This window comes from Phoenix dactylifera, unplaced genomic scaffold (genome assembly GCF_009389715.1).
Source record: "Phoenix dactylifera cultivar Barhee BC4 unplaced genomic scaffold, palm_55x_up_171113_PBpolish2nd_filt_p 000397F, whole genome shotgun sequence".
In the NCBI taxonomy this organism is placed as follows: domain Eukaryota; kingdom Viridiplantae; phylum Streptophyta; class Magnoliopsida; order Arecales; family Arecaceae; genus Phoenix; species Phoenix dactylifera.
In genome coordinates this window covers 350,439-367,113 of record NW_024067841.1, presented here as the reverse complement: position 1 = coordinate 367,113, position 16,675 = coordinate 350,439, and the positions used below count along the sequence as shown (strand labels likewise).

At 38.3% G+C, this 16,675-nt stretch overlaps 2 protein-coding genes across 2 annotated transcripts; one reads left to right on the top strand and one right to left on the bottom strand.

The window, feature by feature from the left end:
• Window positions 1–349: 349 nt before the first annotated feature.
• LOC103718503 (heavy metal-associated isoprenylated plant protein 39) lies at window positions 350–2,101 on the bottom strand. The gene is made up of 3 exons (XM_026809031.2): window positions 1,846–2,101; window positions 1,222–1,297; window positions 350–1,131 (listed from the first exon to the last, which is right to left on the bottom strand). Exons 1-3 carry the CDS (start codon window positions 1,849–1,851, stop codon window positions 722–724), a joined length of 492 nt encoding a protein of 163 aa, XP_026664832.2. The 5' UTR covers window positions 1,852–2,101; the 3' UTR covers window positions 350–721.
• Window positions 2,102–15,609: 13,508 nt separating this feature from the next.
• Window positions 15,610–16,547, top strand: LOC103718495 (transcription repressor OFP8-like). The gene has a single exon (XM_008807351.4). It carries the CDS (start codon window positions 15,806–15,808, stop codon window positions 16,463–16,465), a length of 660 nt encoding a protein of 219 aa, XP_008805573.2. The 5' UTR covers window positions 15,610–15,805; the 3' UTR covers window positions 16,466–16,547.
• Window positions 16,548–16,675: the final 128 nt, after the last annotated feature.

The following is a 16,675-nucleotide window of genomic DNA, read 5'->3' as shown; positions in this document are numbered from 1 at the left end:
ATAACACAGCGATACATTTATACAAAACTTCTACCCTGAGCACACGCCATGGAGCCATAGATAGTCAAGTGAAATCCAATCAACGAAATAATTTGATCCATGGACAGCATAATTGAAGGATAGATAATTTCTGTTTCCCTTGTTTTTCCCAAAAGCAACCTTGTGTTGCTCCCAACGCTTGCTGTATATGGCCGAAGGCCTCCATTTGTGCAAATCAGACAATCCACGAATTTGAGCATCAACGTCATCGGAATAAATAATTGAAGGTACCAACCAATGCACATATAAACTAATCATTTAGAACTGATACATGTGACTTTCAATCAGCATCCAATTGAAGTCCACGGTCTTTAAAACTCCTGCCATAGCTTTATATTCCCATTTATTTCAGTGAAAGATGCAATTCCAAAAGTGAGAAACCATGTAGAATAAGAAATCAAAAGTTTCTTAAGGCCGCTTCTTACAGACATATATACTCAGAAACCAGATACAGAAGTTTATTTAAATATTCTGTACATATTTCCTAGACATCGAAAGCTCAAGCAACCCATAGAACTTATTCGTTCACCATGAAACATACCTTCTAACAGAAACGGGAAATCTTGAAGCAACCACCCACCATCTATGCAGAGTCACTTCTTTAATTCCGCAGCTGGTTGGGAAGGCTCAAATTATTTCTTGTAAGACTTAAATAAAACCTTCCCTGTTTCCACGTAATCACTTACAAGATGGAACAAGAATTTGGATTCTCCTCTGCACTGTGGACATAGTAATGTGTGGTGAGTTGAGGATGGTAAGATTTGTAGGCATTGATGAGCTCGGTCATCATCTGCTCGTGGGGATCCTTCTTGGGTTCCTCTTTCTTGGGCTCCTCCTTCTTGGGTTCCTCTTTCTTGGGCTCCTCCTTCTTGGGTTCCTCTTTCTTGGGCTCCTCCTTCTTCGGCTCCTCCTTCTTGGGTTCCTCCTTCTTCGGCTCTTCTTTCTTCTCCTTCTCAGGCTCCTTCGCTGGGCCTACTGAGAACATATCGGTCGGCCAGAATTTCCTGAGTTTGCTCACAACGTTGACAGGGTCGACTGCCCCAACCACCGTCAGTTTCTTCTCCTTCATGTCCATTGAAATGGAATCGATTCCTGTGAAGTGAAATGCAGGATAACATGTAGCTAACCTTTTTTTAATTTGTTATTTTGGACGTGTGGATGTTATAGGAGGGGATATGACACCTGGAAGGGTGGAGACAGTCTTGAGAGCCTTCTGTTTGTCTTTGTCATCATGCAAGTCTAGTTTCACTACAACTTTCTGCAAAGAAAACCCAAATATCAGAATAGTTTTCAATAATAAATAATCTATTTTTTTTTTATGAAAGAATAGCCAGTAATCATGATTTGATCACTGGCGGAGATGAGCGAGAAAAACAGAGACAGATCCCCTGATTTATACTTGCATCATCATTAGAACAGAGGAAGGGAATTAGAAAAGGAAATAACAAACATGAATAAGCTTGAACAAACATCAAAACATCACTTGTTAGCTAAATTTCTTGTAACAGCTCACAAAAAACATACTCTTGCTTTCCGAAACATAAGACTTTACAAAGATAAAACGACACCCAACTATAACCACATTACTTTTGTCTATAAAAAAACTCTGCATAAAATTTAGCAAATGAGGAATCATTCTTCAGATCCCAGATGAAAAGTACAAGCTAGATGGTAAAGACGATTCCTTTTTAAGATATGTATCTTGCAAAATGATGAAGATGAAGAGAGAATCCATAAAGAAACCATGCCATTAGAATAGCATCTCATTTGATAGAAAGAAGGAATCAAATATAACAAATATCCAACCTTCATCTCTCCGAACTCCCCAAACAGCAAGCAAATCAAAGGCCAACAAGAGGCGGAGAGAGAGAGAGAGAGAGAGAGAGAGAGAGAGAGAGAGAGAGAGAGAGAGAAGTGGAGAGACAGAGGGAAGGGGAGGGGGGAGGCAGATATAGAAATGAATGAAGTACTAATAGGAAGGTCAAAGAAGGAGGGTAAAGAATGGTAGGAGGATTGCTGAAGAACTGCGTGAGAGGGTCCGCTACGGAAAAAGCAGCTGGGAGAATGTGAGGAGTGAGAGAAGTGGTGGCTGGTGGTCCGTGGGAATAAAAAGTGGTAGGTCACGGTCCCTGCTTACGTGGCAAAGATGCCAAGGATGGTGAGGGTTCGATTCCATTCTTGTTTCTCAGGCCTCTTGTTGACATCTTAATTAACGTGGCCCCGCAGTCAACGTCCATCCTACGTGTCGCCCCTGTTTTGCACTGGTCCCTGATCTCAGCCTTCGCCGAACCGGGGCGGCTAAACATCTATCTCATTAGTATAACGTACACTTTGCATGTTAACCCTTGGGTCAGGGCAATGGGCATCCGTATCTATTAGAAGATCTAATCTTTAGTATTCTTAGCTTCTCCCGTTCTCTTCCTTGTTTACACTTGCATCGCAGTATCATTGTGTAATCATTTAGGCAGTGTTAGGATTATGTTATAATCTTACAGAGCCATGGAACTCTATTAATTGTTGCTGTTTGATCAGATAGCTTATACGGCAACGGTTCATGACAAGGTATGAATACTGCCAATCTTCTTACGTAACAAAAAATATAACAGATACTGTTACAAAAATTAATGAGTTCATCGTTTGATAAAGCTTTAGTGTTATTATTTTATTCATCAGAATAATAGTGATAATATTATGTAGTTGAATAATTCTATCATAAAATATAGCTGATATAAAGTGACGAGATGCATGATGTATCTGAAATTGCTTGAGTGTTCACTATAAATTTATAATATAATGACAGCCATTTAAATTAAAGTTTGGATCTGGATGAGCTGTTTTTGCAAGTTTGTCTGCGTAGGCAATCATTCTCAAGGTTGAAGTGGGAAGCATCCCAAACAGTGGGATCCATGCACTTCTTAAACATAGCATTGGCGAGCGGGGACTCATCTATCTAAAGGTTCTTATAGTTATATCAATGGTGAAGCACCTGCCGCACCAGTAGTATCAAAGCGAATCTCACCGAAATGAGTCTTTGAACAAGAGCTCTTAGAGCCCAATGCATGGGTGATGCCAATGGAACTCTTAAGTGAGGTTTATATATGGAAACTGGTTGTTCTGGCCTCCAAGATGTTCCGAAGCCAAGCTCGTTGCTGTCAAATATAATGTTTGCGAGTCAGAGCTTATCTCTAGCCCTCTATTCCTATGGAATCCAGCAGCTAAAAGAATTCTCCACTTCGAATCATATCTTAAGAGAAAAAGGACGTGCTCTTTGCCGTTGAAGGAGGCCGACAACTTGTGCAGATTTGGACTCAATCTTGTTTCAGATCTTTACCGTGCATGGCTTTCGGCAGCTCTTTGCCTCCAGCAAATCCATTTTCGCTTTCAGAAGCTTTTGATCCATCCATAGATCATTATAAATGCATTGCAGTCAAATTTGGTGGACTTGGTGCAAGGTTACGAGAGCATATATATTGTTTTGTTTTAGAAGGGCGGCTCCATTTCAGGTGGTCGTTGGACCGGAGAGGTCCAATTTTCCAATCACAGCCATCCGTTATTGCATGATAGTCATGATAAAGTGAGCCCTAAGGGGTACATGGGACACCATATCAAGTAGAGCCTGCTCAATCACACTCATTAGCTGCACGTACGGCACATAAGTGCGTATTACTCTTGGCCAGGATTAATTGATAAAAATGACATATATAAGTGATATAATCGTAGTATTAGGGTTTTATTTATTTTAGTATTAAATCAAAATTCTTGAATGCCACTCTAGGAGGCTCCGCACCATGCAATTGTCTTTATTTTAATATGACCAATCTTATGTATGTCTTTCTTTTTTTTCTATTTAATAGTGGCATCTAAATGGAGTGGTTACAAAAGAGGTTACTTCCGCCATGAAGAATATCACTACTCTGACTTGGGCTCGGCTCGTGAACTAAACCGGTTCAGGCTCTCTTGGAAGCTAAATGAACCAATGTTGAATCAACAATTTAGGCTTGGAATTAATTTCACACTTAGCCAAAGATAGATTAAGGTTTATATGTATTTATAATTAGATCCAATGGTCCCTGGTATTAAGTTCATTTCAAACAGCTTGATTGTTTATTTAATTTTAGACCACATTAAATATATACTCAGATTCGAATTAAGCTCGAATTCAAGCTTGAACTTAATTTTTAGATCAATTTAGAATTTTCAAGCTAATCAATTAGGCTTTATTTGGACCAGTTTGAAATTAAGCTCAAATCGAGCTCAAAAGAATTGTAAATAAGTCGAGCTTGATCTCAACTTTTAAATATGAATTTAATTTCAAACTAAGTTTAATTGAATCTAAGCTCGATCAAGATCAGCTCGATTATACCCTTAATTATCACCTCAAACACCATGACAACAAAAGCTAAAATATACATCACTTTGCAACAATTGCTTCCCTCATATTCCATTTCAAATTTTTTTAAATGAAGCTTCACGTCTATCATTGCCAAATGATGACTTGTAACTTCTATTTTCTTCCAAAATTTAGAATATCTAATTTAAAAATTATAGCACCATAGCTTTATTGAAACTTTGTCGCATTCTTGCACGCATGAGAACTAATTTTATTTTCCCTTATTTCTAAAGAATAAGTTGTTATTGTTAGAGTTTATTGTGGAGTCAAAACACTGTCTTTTGCTTCTTCTTTTTTTTTAACTAGGTAGGTGGCACATGTGATGCATGTGCCAACACTAAAACCATATCAAATTATAAAATTAATTTATGTTTTTTCTAATTTCATAATCTTATTTGTTATCATGTTTAGTTTGATATATAAGTAAATTTTTTGCCATCTAATAATTTTACCAATAGCTCAAAGTAATTGAGATGGTAAAAAGCAACCTTAAAAAGATAGGATCATCAAGATTTGAGTACCATTTCTTGATGCAACAAGATCATAATATGTTAACCTTCTATAACGTATGTTACCTATGCATGCGTAGTTGAAAGAGAGAGAGAGAAAAAGAGATGTCTTGTCACTGTAAAACTTGGTGCGGTGTCTCTTTCATGCCTTCTAAATCTCCGTTAATGGCGATGGAGGAATTGGGCTAGCTTAATGCGTCTAATTGTGCCTCACCAACCAATTTCACCACAGCCAGGAGAGAGAAATGACTCGTGGAAACATCTGAACCTCGGTAGACTCTCGAATCTTCCGGAGTGCAGCCGGCTTCCATCGCTAGGGTAGAGTAGATCCCACCTACTCTTAACTTTTGGGCAAGAAAGCTAGGGTCCAATCGCACCATTTAAAAAAGCAATGTTATGCGAACGCCCATCAAGTCTCCAGACTAACATGTTCCAAAATTCAGAGCTAGCATCCCAAAATATACTTAAGGCCACCATTAAAGCCCAAAAGTATGGCCCTACCATCTTCACGGTTGTCTCCGCATCGTACGATCGCCCGTGATAGATGGTAGTAGCACGTTGTACACAGTAGTGTCCCGTTTAACTTTTGACAATGTAACTCATCTCTACTCCGCATCATTATTATAAGTATAATTAATCTTCAATAAAAAAGCAAGATAGCTTGTTTAAGTTGTTTTACCTCATGGACCATCGATTCGTGCAATAAACAGATAGCAGCAATGTCGAGCTTGGACTACAGAATTGGAGACAATCTTAACTCACCACGCAAAGCCCCATGACACTCTCACCCCCTGATCTTTTAAATTAATCAGTCATATTCAAATTAGTCTCCTGTACTATGTATACCATGTACAAGAAAATTTGCTGTATCGACCGATCTTGGTAGATACTGATTATACCATACCATATCGATATATAATATGAAAGACGTACCGACAATCGACACACTGAATCGGCCTTCATACCAGATCTACTAACATGGTAATAGGATGACGGACTTTGGTATAGAAAGATGTATTGTGCTTATATATTGGTGTAGAAATAGGGTTCCATGCTGATGATAGAATTTTTCATTTAAGGTTCATGAATGTATGGCTGAACAATTGAGGTTGCTTGGAAGGGTGTTATATGCTACAAATAGGGTTCCGATGTGCCTCCGCCAACCAAGCATGGATTGACGGATTGGAACATTTACCTTATCGTCTAGGTTGTGAACAAGGAGGCAATGTTTCACCAAACTTGTTACACTAACCTACAAGGAAGGTTAGTAGGTAACAGAATACTGTAGGCAGGCTACCCGTCAAAATCTAAAATGTAAGACAGCATCATCATCTCACTTGGCTCTGAATCAAAGTAGCAAGTTCGAGTCCATTTTTTTGAATAAAATTTTCATGCATCTACGCATATCTTTTAGGTTTATGTCTTTTTGCGTGTGATACGAAGGTAAACGCACACATATGCACACACGTGTTTAGATTCTTTTTTTTCAAAACAAAAGATGTCAAAAAAGAAAGCTAATTCAGAGTAGGTGGGCGAATGAAGTTTAAATATAAATAAATAAGTAATTTGCCCTCGATCAATCAGTAATTCAGAGTAGGTGGGCAAATGGAGTGATACTGAAACCATGCATCTTGTTCTCAATCTTGCTCACCTATGGTCCAATGATACCTTGGTTCTCCGGTGCGTTGAAGCTCATGATAACAAAAATTAACGATTGGAGATTTTTCAATACGAAAATTTAAGATATTTTTTGTAAAGAATACAAAAATGAAGAAATCTCATATGTATGTTTCTTGGCTAAGACATTAAGCCTTTTTGGTTGTGCTTGATCCTGGTTCAGACATGCATTTATGCATTATAAGAGCATAGTTTTTAGCCTTCATCCTTCAATTTCATAGATGTTATAAAATTAAGCTAGGACAGCTTAAAGATCTACTTTTGAGTGGTTGGGACAACATCCATGTATCTTGGTTCAAGATTTATGTGTAACGTATATTAATACATATAATTTTAAAAAAATATAACTAAAACATAACTTCAACAAATTAGTCGTTTGCGTGTTGCGTGCGCGTGAGAGAGAGACAAAAAAGAGGGCCCATATTTGCCAAGGCGGCTGCTAAATTAAGTTGGCAGCCAGTGATGTCAGTGTGAGAGTGAGAGAGAGAGAGAGAGAGAGAGAGTCGGACAAAAAAGAGGGCCCACTTGTGCTAGGTGGCTACTAAATTAAGTTGGCAGCCAGTGATGTCAAAATAATCACATCTTCTTTGATAACATAGTATTACTTTATTTTCATTGAGTTTATGTCCTAATTTCGGTTGGACTTCTCCTTTTCTGGATTAAAAGAATAATAAAACATATATAGTTGCAATTTTACTTATTAATAATTAAGTAAAAATATATTTCTAAGTATCGGACGGATTCCGCAACACACATATGTATATAGGTGGAAAGTTATCTTGGCAGCAGATGATGTCAAATTCATCTCAGCTTCTTTCATACGTAGAATTTGGTTGAGAAAAAGAAAATCATTTTCATACACATGAATTTGGACAGAAGAAGTCTATTTCGATCCTTACTCTTCGTCTACAGAATTTGTTTGGTCAACACATCTGTGCAAATATTCAATACAATGGTTTGGTAAAGTCTCAAAGATGTTACCTTTCTTATCTCGTCTCTTGTCCTAGCTGCTTATATTTCAGGTTGTAATCATCTGAGAAAATAGGTGTGGCTTGCCTCCCTTCAAAGTAAAGGCATCAAAATGAGTCCTTTATCAAACATGAAATAGGTATTTCTAGTAAAATTTTCTTGATTAAAAGTAGTGGCTAGAAAATTTCCATATATTGTGGTGTTCTCCTAATTGATCACGTTCCAAACCCACCACCCGGGTCCGAACACGTAACATGGTCGTACATTTTCTAGTGCAGAGCTCTAGAAAATATGCTAGGCCTGAAAATTTATCACAACTTCAATATCCGTAACTAATAATGATCTCAATTCATAACAAAAAATAAAACTGATCCAATTACAGAATTTAATCATTCAACCACTATCAGTGCCTCTGATCTCAACCATCGTGAAGTACTACGCAACCTGCAATTCTGACAAAGAAAAAGAGAAAGAAGTTTGTGAGTTTTACAGTAAAAACTCCGAACCGCTACACCATAAGTAATAAGAAATTAACCAACCAACAATACCAGATAACATAAATTGAGTGCAGTAACAGGCACCATCGAGAGATTTGATTCTTTAGAAGTTTAGGGTAAATCTACAAACTAGTACAAGAGAACAAAACGGATCTTGCTTTCTTCTCACTAAATTTAAATGAACCAAATCTAGCCGGATCCAAACGGATCCAAGGAAACATATTAGAATAGCTTAATTTGCCAAATGGATTGCACGGATATTCAAACTTTTTACAACTAGATCTAGCGTCTCAGAAGCTTACACTTCTAATTAATTACATTGACATCCACATCCGGTAGGCGAAGAAAAACTTGTCCGATGAAAGTTTATCGACGGCATCCTTAAAATTTAAGGATGACAGATGTACCAGAAGCGAACCTTTGTGGTTCTTTTTTACGCAACCAGCTTCTTTCAGCAATTCAACTTCTTAGATACAATAAGCTAATCAGACACCTTGAAAAGGTTGGTGATAAGAACATGTTGGGATCGACACTCAAGGTTTGACACCCAAAAATGGAATAGATGATGTGACAGATTCTCTTTTTTTTTTCAATCAACATGACACTAGCATGACCCCAAATGGAAATATTTTAGACGCTACCATTTCCGCCTTGTAAGAAAGAAAATGATACAAAGCAGAAGGAATAACACCAGCTCTAGTCTAGATAAACTTTCTGAAATGCCGTGCATTCACCTCTTCAATCCAACGTTATGAGGTTAGAGTAGATTTTTGAGTGAAATATTTATCATGTGTTTTAGTTATCCTGAAATTAATTAAGACCAGAAAACATAAATATTTTATGATACCTACCAAAAGTTAGCAACGCAGCTAGCCTCACGTTGAGATTTCAAATAATGTTTGTTTTAAGATTTTTTGCATACAAACAGCCATATTTTGGATTATCTAACAAAGTTGGTCATGCAAATTAATATACGTTACAATTTACACAGATTAGCGTGGTATAAGGTTATTTTAACTAGTTTATCATTTGTTTCAAAATAGATTGCTCTCAAAAAATAGTAACAAAGCAAAATAAAACTAGAGAGAGAGAGAGAGAGAGAGCATATTAAAACAATGAATCTGCTAGTACTTCTATTAACTATTCTTATTAAAGATGTTTTCAAGTATCGCCACTTAAAAAATAACATGGTTCGGATGCTTTTTATGCATGATTGAATTGGTGCGGATGCATGGTATTTTGCTTCGTCAGCAAACCACTAATTTTAAAAAGTTCATCATGCATTCCGATCCACTTTAGTGGAATCATTGCACAATAGAAACAAAGAGTTTCCATTGAAACTAGATGCGACATATATAGGATCAAATAATGAAAGCCAATAGCTGGTTAACTGAGAGTAATCATCTGTCAAGCGTGAATCTCTAGGTTTCTGATGCATTGCATTTGAACACTGTAGCCTACGTTGGCTGAAGCAAAAACTAAAGGTTTCTACTGGAGTTGGTCATAATACGCAAAGGCATCCCTGGATGATAATTGGTTCCATCAAGACAGAGAGTTACAGGTCTGAATAAACCATCCAATTGTGGTCAAATGCTCCAAACAAAACAAAACAAGATTGGGTGGAAACAAAACAAAACAAGATTGGGTTGGTGGGACGTGATAGAGAAATTGCACCCGATGCATGGCGTCACCGAGCACTGGCTCTCCTTTTCTTTTATTTTTCCTCAGGCATGCGAGAGATATAATAAAAAGTTCCTACTTCACAAGATAAATTACGACTAGTTGGACGTGATGGAGAAATTGCACCCGATGCATGGCGTCACCGAGCACCGGCTCTCCTTTTCTTTTATCATTCCCCAGGCATGCGAGATATATAAAAAGTTTTCACTTCGCAATATAAATTACGACTAGTTGATCAAAGAAACAAAAGGAGGGCCAAGGTTCATTGCAAGGAAAAAAAAAAAATACTGGCATATGTATATCAACACTAGACAGAAGCGTCAGTAATTTTGGCTCCGACGCTAAAATTTGCTAGCGTCGGCAGAAATGAAATTAAGATGTGCTAATTAGCATTATCGAAAGCAAATTATAAGATGATGTTTATAAATATTGTCAGAGAATAAAAACTGAAATGAGAAAAAAGAAAAAAGAGCAGATGACGCTGCAAAGCATCATCGGAATCTACGCACTAACTTCCTCCTCTTAACATTATCTTCCACTAAACTCTGCCTAAATACTAACTTAAGATGAAGCTTATGAGCACTGCCGAAGGCCAAGGAACTAAGATGATGTTGCTCGATTACTGAAGCCTTATCCAGCCTTCTGTTCCTTTCCACGTTTAGGTGTAGATATTTTTTTAAGGGGTTCGGTATCGAGCTCTGATATTCACAGTTACCATATCCTTATCTGATCGGCAGAGCACTAGGGGAGAGGATCGCGATCACGTCCTTTGTTACATTGCCGTTTTATTTTTATTTTTTTTGAATTTATAAACGAGAGTCGATTGAGCTAATCGGCTTCACTTCAAAATAGGCCCAATAGGCCAGTACTCACATAAGTGTTTTATCTACATAACTTTCTTAGAAAAATAGATACTCAATCAAACATAAGCCACTTTGCAATATGCTAATATCTTATAGTCAACCAACTATGCAAAACTACTTTTTCAGAGAACATATATCCAAACATCAACTTCCAAAAAAAAAATATTTTAATGAGATTTTTTTCCACAAACCAAACTAGTCCAAAAATAAAAGAAAAAAAATTGGACTGCTCTCAAATGGTCTACAATTAGGGCTTTGAGAAAAATGCTTAGCTGATGGGTTAATGACATGGTTTACGTTAGTTTTCTAAAAGTCTTTAAATGGGAAACAACATTTTCGATGAAAAAAAGGCCTAATTTATAATCATTTTGTTTAGCTTAACTAATTTGAAGAATCTAGATCCTTCTTGTTTTTAAAATCTTTATCATCTTAACAATTGAGGATTCCAATCTTTCCAAAACATAATATTATTTTACAAAGGTAAGTGCTCAAGTCAAAAACAACTTCTTGTTGCCCAATTGAAAAATTAATTAGCAAACTAAGTTATAGCATGGTAGGTGCACTTGCACCTCTCCTCCAATTGGAGACGGTTCAAGATTCCAGGCTAGGGAGATACTTCCTCAAAAATTTGATCCGAGTAAAGCCATTGCTACTGAATAAAAAAGAAATAAGGCTAAAAGATGCACCTTTTTGTTTATCGTCCCGAAAAGTTGATACAAACAACTAAGCTCATTGTACTCTTTTTATGATATAAAGTCACGAGACAAACTGTATTTCCAATTAACGTTCCTACTAGATATTATTATAGTTTTAAACTCTTAATCAGCTAAACCTTTTATTAATTAAGTATAATCAACAGTCATATGATCATACTAGCCATAAAGGATTTAGAAAAGGTTATGAAATAGTTACAAGTCTGCATCTTGGAAGCATGGGGTCGCACTAGTACGAAGACAGACAAAGAAGTAACATGGGCTGTTTCAAGTTAGGCCAGTCCGAGCTCAGGACTGGTCTAATTTGTCCTTGGCTTTTGTAGAGAGAACCCGGATTGGAGGTTTTGGACCAAGGCGAGCCTCCCATGGACTTATTTCCATGCATCATAGGGGCCCATGGATGTGGAATGACATGGCACAGGATCATAAGAAAAATTATTAGATAGACCCGGTCCAGTAGACCAGGCCAATGGCCGTTCGCCTCAATGCAAGATGAATTATCACCCTATGTATTTGGATCCTTCAAAAGCAAAATAGGGTGTTAATTGATAATGCAACCATTGGCCTGGTCTACTGGACTGGGTCTATCCAATAATTTCTCGGAGGGTGGTTCTAGGCCTAAGTGGCTGCTAGAATTTTCTCTCTCTCTAGAATTTTCTGAATCCAGAAAGCCTTTTTAAGACTTTTTAGTTTATTTATTTTATTCTCTTTTTCTCTCTCCTCTCACGTTAGTAATATAAAAAAGATAGTGAAACCTTTTAGAACTTTTTATTGGAATTTACAAACAAGCCTTGCATTTTCATTGGATTCACTCCTCAAGGATTGGGCCTCTGCAACTACGTTGCATATATGAAAACTGAAAACTGAGGAAGCGAGTATAGCCCCTGCATAGCCTGTATTAATCTCGAGCCCTTACCTTGACCTTTGTAACAAATCTCTCCTTTTTATTCCCTCTTTTACTTTTTGATCTCCCAATTACTTGGGAAATTTTAATCCAAGAAAGTTGTACTTTTCTCTCTCGCATTATAACATGAACTCCAATTGATTAACATATTTTTATTATTCTTTTACTATATAAAGATGAAGTAATGATGAGATGTACGAGAATACAGAATTCAGATGTTGTTCACCGGTTCTCTATTTGCTTCATGTAAACTATAGCAGGTAATCTTTATAATTGAGAATATTTTTGAAAATGTTCAAAAATTTTCGTTTACCAATTAGAAGTCAAAAGCAAAAATAATGTTGCTGGGCTTTCACCTAACCCACTGGGATGGCCAACGTTATGGGCCTCTGGCCTTCAATCTTTAACTGAGCGACGTTTGGCGAAAGAGGGAAGAAAAGTAGGGGTTGGACTTGGGGGACTTGAATCATATGGACGAGGCCCTTGGGTTACGGCATCTGCCATCCGATCATCCAGTTCAAACTAAACAACCACTGCACAAACTAAAACATTCCATGGCCCAAAAGTTCTCAATGGCCGGTGGGATAAGACTATAAGTCTAGTTTTGGCATAAATATATTTATGTAATTGATACGATTAGTTTCTTTATTAAAAGGATGGGTTCAGATTCCAAGCCATCGTCCATTTAATCTTGTTTTGACTTATTTAATGATCTGATCAAGATGAATAAGATTTATTATGTATAAGATTTATTTAACAGTACAAGAGACATAGGTTAAAGTTTTGAGGGCTTAGGAATAGAGATCGGAAGTTGATAAATTTTTGGCAATTGTATCAAATAACAGGTATTTGGAAAAAGGCTATCCTTGTTATCTAGCTCATTATGTATGATCATTTTCTATCAAGGCAAAAAAAAAAGACAATGACATTACCTATATAAGATTTGTTTAAGAAATACAAGGAAAAAGGTTAAAAGATTTTAGGTCCGACTATCCATAACTTCAACTATCAACCAAACACTAATCCGACCTAAGATAATTAGGTTACCGATGTCAAACTGGTCTAATAATTAATATGCACTTCGGTTCGTGTTATCTGTTCGATAAAAAAAGAATTCAGGTTCATATTTTGATTTCTTTTGTATTTAGTGAACAAATCTGGTTTGGATTGAAAATTTTTCCTAGGTATCCATGCCCCATCCCAATCTGATCCCAACTTGACATGATCCATTGCCACCCCTCCCATCAAGAGTTAGCCAGGTCAACAATAATTGCTAATGCTAGAAACGTCACAAACAGCCCTCCGACCGGCCTCAAACTTTCCTTGTTGCTTGCATTCTAGGGAGAGAGAAGATCATGGATGACAGATTAGAAAATCGAATGTTCCAACTGCCCTATATATCTTAGCATTAGATATCATCGTCCTTTATAGAAGAGGACAATATGTAAAACAAACCCCACATTCTCAAATCTCCTCAGGAAGGAAAGGGGGAGGATTTGGTCTTTCTTTTATCAATCAGATCACTAGTTACATTAGTATAATAATAAGGTGGAAGGTGAGTATAAGGGACACCCAACCATCCGCCGCTCATGTCTCATGGTATGGTAATATGCTATGCCGGCCTCACCCTAAGAGGGTCCCATAGTGACACCAAAAGAGGGCAAAACTGCCGACCGGATCACTTTGTTTACCAGCAGCAGGTCTAGTTTAATCATCTCAGAAATGGATTTGATATCATACAAAGCCGGCTGCTTGCCGGCCTGCGACACTCCGACCGATTACCGCCGCAATATTAGGTTCCAGTTCTTATGGTTTTGCTGGACTAAAGTTTGCAGTGACTTCCATTGGCATCTCGGATGCATTTACTTTGTATCAGTTGATCTGAATCATTTGAAGAACAGCCTCTGGTGGGCCTCCATGCATGGATGTGATGCAGGTGTACAGTGTCAGTGCATTTTAAATTTTGAATATACCAATTCTTTTTGTGAAAACATAACATGACTTGTACTTTTTGTTTGAGTGATATAAAGTAGAGAATTGATTGGAGAAGGAATGTATTCCTAAATTAGAGGGGACCAGCAGCAGTTCTGTAGGCCTATCTGGATAGATGACACATTTCCATATATTTTGACAGATTTATGATTATTTTGAGCTTAATTGAGATCATATATTATTTCTACCTTCCGAAGATGTTTTTCGAATATTCCATAATGCTTAACATCTATATAGTCCTTTTAGATGAGCATCACTCCGTTCCATAATCATCTAATTCTGGGATTGAGCGATAGAATCAAGTTAATTTTTTTTTTCTTCAAATTAGATGATGCAGGTATTGAGATCCATGAGACAATTATTAGGGTGCAAGCAATTCATCTCATAGTTTCAGGTAATCAGTAGTCTCATCATTTGATCAATTAGATCTCTCATCCATTGATCTTTGCCTCTCTTTCTTTTTCAAGACGGAAGCATGGTGATGAAGTCCCCTTGGATTTGGTCAAGGCTAGTTAAAGATCTCTTCCAGCTGCACCCTGGACATCATCCAAGGAAGTTTGACTATGAGAATTTGTGGGGAAAAAAAAAATTGTGCGGAACATCGCAAGAAACAATAAACTTATGAATTTCTTCATTCTGTTCGTTGCATCGAATTTCTAACATCCCATCCTAAATTGTACCCAAAAAAAAAAAAAAATCTCATGTCCGGTTGCAGTCAACTTTCCCCATCCAGTTTCCCACATGAAAAGTCTCTTCCTTTTACTGATTCTTCCTTAGAAAGTGGGAACGAGGGACTTCGGACATCACATCCGAATAAAATTAAACCATACGGCTTGGCTCCCGTAAACAAGGATGGCGGAATCGTTGCAAATTGAACGATTCCAACCATTCTGATAGCCCATTGGTATGGTTCGATAATAAAAATAAAATTTGTTGCCGGAGCAAAAAAAAAAAAAAAAAAACCGGCGGAGGCTACAAAAGGCATGGTCATAGCCTCCATCGGCCTTCCACCAGCGTCTCTCTCTCTTCCTCTATATCTCTTCTCCTTTTTTCTCTCTTTTTATTTTTGCCAAGCTTACTCATAAAAATTAAACGACTCCACAATTTTTATCCGTCGAAGATGCAGACCCGAATTCCTATCATAAACTATTCTCCATGCAGCCAAATAAACCAAGAAAACCAAAGATCGAATCAAACAATATATGGAGCCCACGATGGTGACAGTAATCCCTAAACAAGAAGGTATATTCCCAACTTGTCCATAATTTATCATCACCAAACCTATTAAAAGAAAACAATCGAACCAAACAAAGAAGAACGTAAAAAAAATTATAATCGAAAGAATAAGGTGCACCTTTGGAACCGTGGAGACCCCCCATCAGTAACAAATATTACAGCTCGAAGAGAAGGGTCCATCTCGGCGGACGACGAGGGAGGAGAATATATGGAACAGCATTAGAAACGCTAAGTAGAGAGAGAGAGAGGGGGCCATTTGGTAACTCCCCGTTTTCTCCCAGCTTGTCATTTAATCGAGCACATTAATCGGCCGTCGGAGTAGATCTGGGAGAGAAAATGTCTCCCGGTACGAGGAGGAGGAGGAGCAGCTCTCTTTTCGGCCTCGGCTGTGGGTGCAAGGACTCCAAATCGGTGTCGGCATCCGACGCCCCTCGCAGGGTCAGGGGTCCATCGTCGGCGGACACCCTGACCCTGACCTCCCCCTTCTCCTCCACCTCCTCTTGCTGGGAGGAGGTGGGGGAGAAACCCGATAGCTCGGCGAGCACGCCGAGATTCTCCGGGCTTCTGCGCCAGCTCAACGAGCTGGAGGAGAACGTTATGGCCTGGGGGAAGAGGACGACTCCTCTTCCTCCTCCACCAGGCGAAGAAGAGAAGCGGCGAAGGCCGCATCATCATCATCATCATCATCGAAGGAGCAGCAGCGAAGGAGGAAGAAGAATAGAGGAGAGCGTGGCGGTGGTGAAGGAATCGGCGGACCCATTGGGGGATTTTAGAAGGTCGATGCTGCAGATGATCGTAGAGAAGGAGATCGTTGACGGGGAGGAGCTGCGGGAGCTCCTCCGCCGTTTCCTCTCGCTCAATTCTCCCTGCCACCACGACCTCATCCTCCGAGCCTTCGCCGAGATCTGGGAGGAGGTCTTCTCCGGCTACGAGAACACCCCCGATCTCCTCCTCCGCCCCACCTACTCCGTTTTCTCCCAACCTCGCCACTTCTAATAATCATTCTCTGCTTCTCTTCTTCTGCCATGGATGAATTGTAGATGGAACTTGCTATCAATGTTATGATTCTTGGTTTTAATTTTTTTTTTTTTTTTTGTGTGTGTGTGTGTGTGTATATTCTAAGATGCAATACCGAAAATTATGGAAGTTTTTTTTTTTTTTTTTTGGGGGGGGGGGGGGCGGGGGCGGGGACAAATGATTGGTACA

What these genes read in the sequence shown, in the direction of transcription:
- LOC103718503 (XM_026809031.2), bottom strand. An exon ending in GACTGTCTCCACCCTTCCAG is followed by an intron (nt 1,132 to 1,221) that starts GTGTCATATCCC and finishes TTCACTTCACAG; the next exon opens with GAATCGATTCCATTTCAATG.
- LOC103718495 (XM_008807351.4), top strand. Translation starts at nt 15,806, where the DNA reads ATGTCTCCCGGTACGAGGAGGAGGAGGAGCAGCTCTCTTTTCGGCCTC.